A 10,327-nucleotide genomic window follows, 5' to 3' on the forward strand; every position below is an offset into this window, starting at 1 on the left:
CTCGGACACGTTTGGTATGACATTACATCTTAAGTGTCAACCCATTCAAGTTCTGCATTTTGGTATTGTATTTGATCAGAAGAATGGACACTAACTTCCCTGAAACCTTTTGTTTACTCTTAGTAGTTGAGGAACTGGAGCTCATGGGGTTAATCTCAATAAAACCATCTTCATGATTTATCAGCAACAGGGAAGGTTCTGGTGACATCACACTACAGTTAACCCCTTAGCTCCCACCGCCTGGCTTCAGGGCGCTTTGACGACACATTTTGTTCTGCATCTAATAGCACGCTTATTCGTAAACAAAACCAAACATGTTGTACCTCTGTGGAATAAGGCAATCCTAAACAAAATGAAAATCAACTCAATTGTAAGCCAACTATACTCCACTTACTTCTTAACATGTTTTCGTCTTCTGGAATTCCAAAACATATCCTATCCTGGCATAAATGTGCTAATTCTGTCCATAATAATCCCCAGAAAAGTAACATCAAGTTAGATTTACCATAAACTAAAATCATGTATAGCAATAGCTTTATTTTTTCATGGACATTTTTGTGTGCCTTATCAACCATGTCCTTCATTTCACATGATCTACGTCACAAGGGCTTATTCGCCAATCTGTCCGCCCCCAAAAATCAGACATAAATTCCCCTCTCAGTATCCAGAATACGTTGAAAGAATTTTGTCCGTAAGAAACACCGTCCCCAGGCACATGCGCCACTGTGGTCTTGGGGAAGCTGGAACTCCTAAACTCGGTGACCGATCAAAGTTTGATTGACATATTTTGTTATCCAATAAGATACGCTTTGCAACAAAGTATTGGAAATGAAGAGGCGGTTCAATTTGTTTATTTGTTTGCGTAAGAAGCAAGAGGAGAGGGGAAATAACTGGATATGCACAGAAAATGCATAGTAAAAATTCTAGATGCTGAAAATATGAAATAAAAAAAGAAAGTACTTTAATGTGTAAATACACATAAAGAACTCATTTACTTTATAGTCAAATTAGTCATAAAATTCCAATAATCTAGTTTGGCACTTTTGCTCCTAATTTGAATCAGTTGTGCTGAATGGACCTTTTGTATATAAAAAAAAAAGGGTCCCTACAAACCTTAGTAAGAAAAATGAATGTTTCATTTTTCTTTGTTGTTGTTCTTTTAAATTAGATTATCTATTTGTAAGTTTTTATGTGCATGAACAGCCCCTGATAACCACCGATGATACAGATTTGAGAACAAAATAAATAAATAATAAACTAATAATAAATTATTAGTATGTTTGCAGGAAACCATTCAAATCTCAAAGTTAAGTAAACATTTAAGAACATAAATGCAAGTCAGAATATCTGGTAAAGGTATTTAAAAGCATTTTTCTTTAAAGATAATATATTCCTAAAGCCTGTCATGATTAAACCAACCGTTATTTTCAGAATTTCCAACATTGACCACTATGTATTTAACATTCTGCAATTTAGCGTATCCACCAGGTCACCATAAAGGTCTAAGAATGCACCAGGAAAGTAATGCGGTGCAACATACGTAGGCATTCATGTATTAAAGAAGAAAAAAACCCTAAATAAATTAGATAGCAGTTATACATTTTCAAGACCTTACAGTCTTAAGTATTATGTCATGGATTGGCACAAAATAGCCCACATTTACGAGATAAAAGGGACACGATATATACCTTCAACTGCCTCTCTCTACAGCTTTTCATCCAGAAACTCCCTGTTACTAATTCCATCCATCCCACCATCAACTCTTCTCAGCATGATGCTGCCAACACTGTGTCTCACAGTGATGCCTATTTTCTTTTTCCAACAGATGCACGTTGGCCAAAAAGTTTACTTATATCTGGTTTATCAAAAGACCTTCTAGATGTTCACAAAGGGCTCTATAAGGCTTGGGAGACACTTTGATTGGGACTTTCCAAGCCTTTCTTCCAAATGTTAGCTTTCTTCTTGACCTTCAACCTGAACAGTGGATGTCAACAGCTTATTTAGAATCCCAATGAGCCCCTTGGCTGCTTCTCCCTTTAATTCTCTCGCTGCTAATCATGTTGTGTCCCATAATCTTTTCATTTTCAGATGTAGAAGTGAACAGTCCAACCTGAGGTATTCAAATATTCTGTAATTACCATTTACTTTAAACCTAAGTATAACTTTTCCACAATTTCTATGCTAATCTTTCTGCCGTTGTCTTAATGATGCTGTTAACTAATGTTCCTCTAAAATGTTTCACAGAACAGCTCGATTTTAACAGAAAATAAATCACAGTGGCAGATTTCATTTGCTAATTCTATGAATTCTGGAAGAAGTTCGCCGCACTGGGTTTTATTGTGGAGCATTAGAGTTAAAGGGAGTTGGTTTTTGTTTCACTGCATTTACAATCACAAGTGTTGCTGTGTCACATATAAGCCCTTTTAAGCTTTTAGGTTTGTGGCTATAATACTCCAAATATTTTTTTTATTTCAAAAAGATTGGGGAAGGTGGGGGACTTTTGCTGGGCACATTTAAGGGGAACAGCAGCACAGGGGTAGCCTACTCAGTCAAAACTCATTAAGAATTACAATTTCGGGGGGGAATTAAATTCTTTCACATACTTGTGAGCAGAGTGACCTGCGGGGGCAGTTACATAAGACAGAGAAAACCAACATCACAATCAGAAAACCTCAAGTGCAAAGCTGTGGTTGGGAGTGGCATGGGTCCAGCTAGCATAAGCTAATAGTTAACAGTGATTCTCCCTGTAGTTTTCCATCAGCCAAAAGCTGACTTCTCCTCACTAGCCTCCAGCTAAAAACTAGCAGGAGCTCAGGGAGACAAAACAAGCATCTCCAAACCAAAACTTATGAGGGGGGTTTCTCAGAAACAGAAAGTGAAGTGATGCAAATATTTTTAAATCTAAAAAATATAAACATTTTAAAATGCTGCAGTTTCCTCAATCCACAGAGTACCTTCGTGAAAAACCTTTAAACGTATGAAAATAATAGGAAAACAAGTGTAATCTGTGTTTTGCTAACCTCACCACCTTTCTTGTTTCTGCAACATTTTGTTAACCACAGAGAGGGGGCTGGGGCTGTAACGTGGTTTGATACTTGAAGCAAACACCATATGAGACGTGCTGCTAATCACAACACAAAAGCTCCAACAGGGTGAGACCAAGGGCTGCATTAAAATTCAACTTTGCTATAATAAAGCTCCCCACTGAATATTTCAGAGATCTTTATAAAGGCCCACAACCTATGGGTTTATTTAAAGACCGCTACCTCAAGCAAAAAAATTATGGCTTTGCATATAGCCTATTGTTAATCAAAGGAATTCAAATAATTTCTAAGAAAAAAGGTTAAACTTAAAAGATGACAATGACCAATAGTCCTTTTACTGAATCTGTTCTTCATCTCATTTGTTTACACCTTAGTTTTAGACACGGTGATTTAAAACAGACCTTCGATTGTTACCAGACTTTGAAACCTTCCTGACCCCCTAGACAAAAGCCACATGTCCTTCAACTGCTATGGAATGAAAACATACGAACATGCACGAGAAGGTGGGAGATATCCTGGGAAAAATTCAGGTTAGCATATCCCGATTATAGTGCCATCACAGTGTAAGTTTAAAATGCGTGTGTGATAGATCAGGCAAAGCCTCAATAAGATACAAATGCTTGTTATCTGCAGATTTGTAATAGTATAAGATAAGATGAACTCAGCAACCCTGATTTCAAGAAATTACACAGGTGATGACGGGTGTCTGTCTTTAAGGGATGCCAGTAATGCTCCATTAGCAGGAAACAGGAGCCAGACAGACTGCTAACTACACCCATAGAGTAAACTACATGGGGCTTCTGGAAATTCAAGAGAGGAATGCACAGAAAACTCATGGACTGAATGTTTGATCTGCAGAATTATCTGTGTTTTAAAATCAGATTTTACTTCAGATGTTTTGCTTCCAGGTGGTAAATGACGGCGTTTAATTACTGATTGATAAGATTCACCCATTTTGATACCACAAAGAAGAAAAACAAACAAAAAAGATGGCTTATGCTATGAGGAACTTGTTGACATCATTGCATTGACGTCATGCAATAGTTGCCCAATAATTCGTTTTTTGTAAAAGAAGTCAACAATTAAAACGACTTAAATAAAGGCTCTGAAGTGAATGACAGCTTGGGTTGATGTGATTTTACCCACCTGCTGAATAGAGGGGGTTGTTGTTAAGTGATAGGCAAATACCCCAAATGTTTTCGTGATGGCTCAGAGTAACACTCAGCACGACGGAAGCCAAAGCTCTCACGCCGAGGCCTCACTCCTCCAGCAAGAGGAATGACTAAACAACCCACCCCACTGCCAGATATACAGTAGGACCCTTGATGTGTGTGTCAGAGGGTATGCAACTCGCAAAACGGTGGTGCAAGTTTGAATTTGTCATTAATGAAAAGCTACCAAACTAATAAAAAAATAAAGACATTAAAAGGGATCTATTTTATATATATTTTTTGCTTTATAGCCAAGGAAAATTTATTAACACTTTTTTTCCTACTAGCAACATAAAGAAGTACAGAGATTGACTCAGAGTGAAAAAGCACATTTCTTCACTCTATGCAGAGCTGCAGCCACCCACTGGCAGTGATTATACGACTGTGTGCCGTAATGCTCATATGTGTGGGTGGAATGTTTGTATGAGTCTGCAAACAGAAAGTCAAGCCGTCGACTAGCAGGAAAACAAAGGGAAAGTGTGCTACCTGTCTCCCATCTACTGTCTTTTTGTGTATTGTGTTTATGTATTGTGGGTGAGTGATGTCAATCACAGTGCAGAAAGTGCCTCAGTGTGTTAATAGTGAAGTTGGAAGTCTTGACAGAAGATCCTGGTGGACATTATGATAAATTATAACTTTTAACTATAGTATCACTGAACATTTTTCTGTTCTGTTTAAAACCTAACAGAGTCATGTCTGTGGCTTTATGTACAAAGACAGAAGGAATATAATCAGAGCCCGTGTGCTTTGCATTGCTGACTGAGTTGGACAAGCACAGCTTAGCTAAGAGTGGCAGCTCTGTGCAAACACTGGGATTTCAGTTTCCTTTAGGGCAGCTGGCCAAAAAATGTAACATTGTAGCTAGTAATGCTCGCATTTATAGCTGAAACAGATATAAAAAACAAATTGAAATTCTTTCTAATATTGATACTCCATATTAACATTGCTGTTATGGCTGACAACCAAAACAACCAATATTTATTTCCCATATATTTCCCTTTTTTTTTGATATCATTAAATAATATGACCAAAACTTTTCCAGGAATAAATAAATAAAGTCAATGTAAGAAAAAAAAATTGTAGAACTACTTACAGCAACAGTGTCTTCATAAGTTTGCCTAAAAAGTCCATCAAATATCTGCAGCTGATCCAAAATGCTGCTGCCCATGTTCTCACTAGAACTAAGAAAGTAGAGCACATCAGCCTGGATCTCCTTCCATTGGCTCCCTGTGGCTCAGAGATTAGCATTTAAAATCCTTCTGTTAGTCTATAAATCACTGAATGTATCAGCACCTCAATACATAACAGATTTGCTGTAAGTATATCAATCTCCCAGACCACTCAGGTCTTCTAGTTCCAGTCTACTCTGTACACCCAGAACTAGAACCAAACATGGAGAAGAAGCATTTAGTTCCTATACTCCACTGATCTGGAACAAACTCTGAAGACTGTAAAAGAGCTGAAAACCTGAGTTATTTTAGGTAAAAGTTAAAAACACATTTATTTAGAGCTACCTTTGACTGTTAAATTTGAACTGTTCACTAAGATATAATTAGTTTTAAGTTTGTGGTACAACTTTTTTTACTTGCTTTGCTATCTGCTTTTAACATTTATCTTTAATTGCTTTTTTCTGGTTTAATTATACTTCCTTTCTTTGTTTAATTCATGTAAAGCACTTTGAATTATCTCCATACTGAATTGTGCTATATAAATAAACATGCCTCGCCTTGCGACTATGCTGAAGTGTCTTCTCTCTCTCAGTTAGTCCTACAGAGCATTACTATCACTATGGTATGCCCAAAGCAAACATTACATCACTCAATACAGATGATGGTGGATTTAACTACATTGAAACATTTTCATGATCCTCCAAGTGGTAAAAGACTAGTATGCAGAATAAATGACCCAATAAATCTCAGCCAAAACGAAATCAATTAGCTAAAAATGTATGTTTTTTTTTTCTTGTAGTAGTTTCCCAAAATGGCACCAAAGACAGAAGTTTTACTATTAAAGAAACACCACATTCTAACTCCATCAGAGCTCACCTTTATGTTGGAAGGCATCCTTTAGGTTCAGAAGCACATCAGCAAACCACCTCACATCGTTCACCAGCTGCAAAACATAGTCAGCATCCACACCTGGGGCCCCCATGAGGCGGGATGGGAGCCCCATGTTACTCAGAGGGTTGGGGCTCTTGGTGCTGCGGCCCATGGTCCAAGCCTTGGTGGATTTGGGTGACAGAGATTCTTGGGGTTGAGTGGCAGCCGACTGAAGCTCCTGGACATTATTTGTCGCTGTACCTCCACCGATGCTGCTGGTGCTGCTGTTGCTGCTGCTTCTGCTGCCCTTCCGTAGCATCCCAGCAGCCAGGGCAGACGCCACCCTTTACAGGTGGTACGTTCGGCTGGCTAGCCCCTGAACTCACCACACAGCCCTTGTCCCTGGAGAGCTGGGAGTGAAAAAAAGGAACAATGGGTAGAAAAGGAGCTGATGCAACTGAGTTTAGGTCATGTATATTCACAGGCTGACCTGAGGCATAAGTGAACTAGGCCCCTGCCTAGTTGGCCCCAAAGAGCCAGGGAGCCCAAGTGAGCCCTTATACTGTAAGTAAAGATTAATTTAACTCCCTATTTGTCGCCAGAGCAGAGTTTTAATTTTGTTGGGACATGTTTAAAGTAGAATTCAAGGATTCTGATATTTCTCATTTTAAATGATTCAAATCTGTCGAAAAATTATTTGATATACTTATAGCCATAGTTCATTCGAATTTGACAGCTTGTTTATAAGCTGGGATCATTAAATAAAATCTTAACAACTAATTGAGAATCGCTTTAACAATTGTAAAATAGCAGAAAACATTTAAAGCTGAATGTCTAACAACTAGAGATAGAAATATTTACCTCTTTGCTGAAGCCAATTTGATCGGACTGAGAGCACATATTCTGAGCAGCAATTTTCCAACTTCACGAAATTAATCGAAACTATTTAACTTTTGCTTAGCCTGAATGTTTGATTTTATTGTACCATCCTGGTCTCAAGTCCTTTGCAACATATAACTGTTATCCTTTTAATATCCCCATATTTAGTCCTGTCTATCTTCCCAACACCTCTAACCACCTTCCCTGTCCCTGCTGAAGAAAAGCAGCCCCACATTATGAAGCTGTCACCACCATGTCTTACACACAGGACAGTGAGTGCTCTTAAAGGCAGCCATAATGAGTCAACCATTGATTAGGCTCCTCTGAAAGAAACTGTCAAGAAAAACAGCCCTACTTATGTGCAATGCCTGACAGGAAGTTGTGGGGACATTACCGTTTCCGTTCTCTACCAGTAAGTTGACTGCAGGCTGTGCAAAGCGGAGCTCACCTTCATAGTAGCACTTGTGGAAAAGCTATGAGATCAAACTACAAGCAGAGTGTGCAAACTCTGGATGGGTATGTTTCATTTGAAACACCACAGTCTGGTTTATGATTTTAGTCGTCAAATCTCAGGTATAAAACATATTGTACATGTCGCGCTGAAATGTACCAATCCAAAACAAATCAATGGCTTTAGTCAGGAGGAGCTTTCATTTCAAAATTGGTGATGCTTAGATTAGAAATAGAATAACAAATAAAGTAACATTGGGTCCCATATTAAGCATAGGTAATCAGAACCTATTGGTTGTTATAAGTCTATCATATAATCATCACACATTTCCATACTTTTTCTACGTCATAAGAATTCTGAATTATCATGATAACTTTCAACTCTATCTAACAATGTTTGTACAATCTTGAAGTATTTCTGGGACTAATTCTACAATTATTTCAACCACTGTTTTAATTAACTAATTGGAAACTTTAATTGAATGAGAGCAGCAATAATAATATTATCTTTTACATTGTAAGTGATATAAAGTTTCTCTACTTTATGACACTGGGGTTCTGAAGAAGCGCATTTAGCAATATTTAAGTCGCTGTTTTTGTAAATTTACGATTGCGTTGTTTTTAATGGGATGTTTGTGTTTCGTTTTTTTGTGCTGACTGGAGTCTGCAACTGTCAAGCCATCCAATCCTTTGCAAAAAAGACTGTTATTGATTTTTAAATGCATTTATCACAGATTTGATCATCTTTGCAAAAAAATAGCCCCAAAAAAGTATTGTGATAATCATTTGCATTCATATCAAATTACCGATTTTTGCCATATGTGTTTTTTCCTTAATGTTACAGTTAGTGTACCACATTCCCAGTTTTTTTATTGCTATGTAGAAGTATTTATTTGTTAAAAAAGCACAAATATGAGTTATTAAAATTATATTTCAATCTAACACATTAAGAATCCAAAATTGATAAGTAAATAAGATGACAAGACTTCAAGAACTTCCTTGATCTAAAAACAGCAACCACCAAATTACTCCAGACTAAAATATTACTTTAAATCAAAATGTCTGATTTGTGAAAGTTTGTATTCTGCTATTTTAAGTCATAGTTGAAACACCTTTTTTTAAAAAAGAGCAGAATCATTGGATTTATAGAAGCAACTGATTATGCAAAACGTTTAAAAGCACCATGTTGTGCAGCAAAAAATGCTCCCAAACCAAATTCTGCTCCGGGCCTTTTAAAACATTGGACCGGCCTTGTGTTTATTTGTATAAACTATTTTTTGCTGTTTAAATGACTGAATTCCATGTACAACTTAACTTGTATAAACACTACACAAACGTGTAGTGGAACCGTTAATAAAGTATTTGTTTTATTGTAAATACTACTTTAATAACACAGTATTTACCTTAATTCATCTTTGGTATTTTTTATATATATATATATATATATATATATATATTTTTTTTTTATTGATTCACCAAGTGTTCTTAGGAAGTTTAACTAAGTAGACTTAACCGTTAAGAGGAAATATTGCGGTAAGCTAACGTTTTCTGCATAAAGTAACATACGCAATGTAACAGAAATGTGTTTCAAAGCTAAATGAACAGCAATAAGTAATAAAATTGATTCCAAACTATTCTACTTAAGCTACTTTCTTTTTTTGCTGATGAATGTGATGCTGTTTGCCCCTGGAAAAGCAGCCAGACCCGGTTATAAACTGCTTTGCTGGCACAGTAAAAGAGGCTTTTTAAAACTCACCTGCTTGGCAGTTTAGAAGCATAGCATTCAGAAAAGTCACAAAATAATGCATTCAATTTTGTTAAAAGTCATGGGAATCATGGAGCATCCGTTTAGGAGATAATAAATCCTCACAAAGGTAGAACGATGTTCGTGAAAAACTAACTGTACACCGACAACTACCAGACTCTCGGCAACTCTGAAGTCAATCGTAGTTTACGAGTCTGGTTGTCACGTGAGGGATGAGCTGCGTTCTGATTGGCTTAGGGGCTTTTCAGAGGCTAACTCTGTGATGCGTTCAAGTGCCTGCAAAAATAAGATAAAGCTCGGAATAGTTCTTTTGATTTAATACTTACTACATAAATCGTGATCACGGTTACCTGAAAAAAGTTTTACGTCAAAGGAGATTTGTAAAAATTCAATATTTGTAAGTCTTATTAGTTATCTAAGCCAAACAAGGTCTGATGTTGGAATGAACGAGGGATCTCCGAATGTGACAGGGAGACTTGGATGGTATGTTGAATTGTAGGGTATGCTTTGTTTTTCCCCCCTACAATTCATATATCTAATATCTACACCATCTGAGAGGAAGCTTTAAGTAAATAAGTAAGTAAAGTAAGTAAATAAAGAATCTTTTTTTATTAGCTGATGTAAAGTTTAGGGGAAAAATAGGTATGAATCAATAAACAATTCCCTGTTACCTGGTTTATATGATCTATCCATCTTATTTATTTTTTGCTTTGCTTGTTAGTTCACTTTCTGGAAAAGTATGTATTCATTACACTAAAACTAAATATATTAAACATTGTGTCCATTATAAGAGCCCTATGCGTCCACTTAACAAGCAAAACAAGAAAAACAATACTAATATCACAGTGCATTGTAACAGAAAAAAAAAATGCTGGTTACATTTTTGCTGCCATCTAGTGTACATGTGCACTAATAGATCTAGGTTTTACTCAGGTTTTC

At 36.7% G+C, this 10,327-nt stretch overlaps 1 protein-coding gene across 2 annotated transcripts in view; it reads right to left on the reverse strand.

Annotated features, from left to right (window-relative positions):
* LOC119787172 (rho GTPase-activating protein 29-like) overlaps window positions 1-9,561 on the reverse strand; it is a 38,697-nt gene extending 29,136 nt beyond the window's left edge. The window contains exons 1-2 of one of the 2 annotated variants that reach the window (XM_038290824.1): window positions 9,380-9,561; window positions 6,301-6,704 (exon numbers count right to left, since the gene is read on the reverse strand). In XM_038290824.1, the coding sequence (XP_038146752.1) occupies window positions 6,301-6,613 (313 nt within the window). In that variant the 5' untranslated portion in view covers window positions 6,614-6,704; window positions 9,380-9,561. Of the gene's footprint in view, window positions 1-6,300; window positions 6,705-9,379 lie in introns of those variants that run through there. The other variant, XM_038290826.1, reaches the window with a different exon arrangement.
* Between the last annotated feature and the right edge of the window lie 766 nt (window positions 9,562-10,327).

This window comes from Cyprinodon tularosa, unplaced genomic scaffold (genome assembly GCF_016077235.1).
Source record: "Cyprinodon tularosa strain WSP-4 unplaced genomic scaffold, ASM1607723v1 ctg29, whole genome shotgun sequence".
NCBI lineage: Eukaryota > Metazoa > Chordata > Actinopteri > Cyprinodontiformes > Cyprinodontidae > Cyprinodon > Cyprinodon tularosa.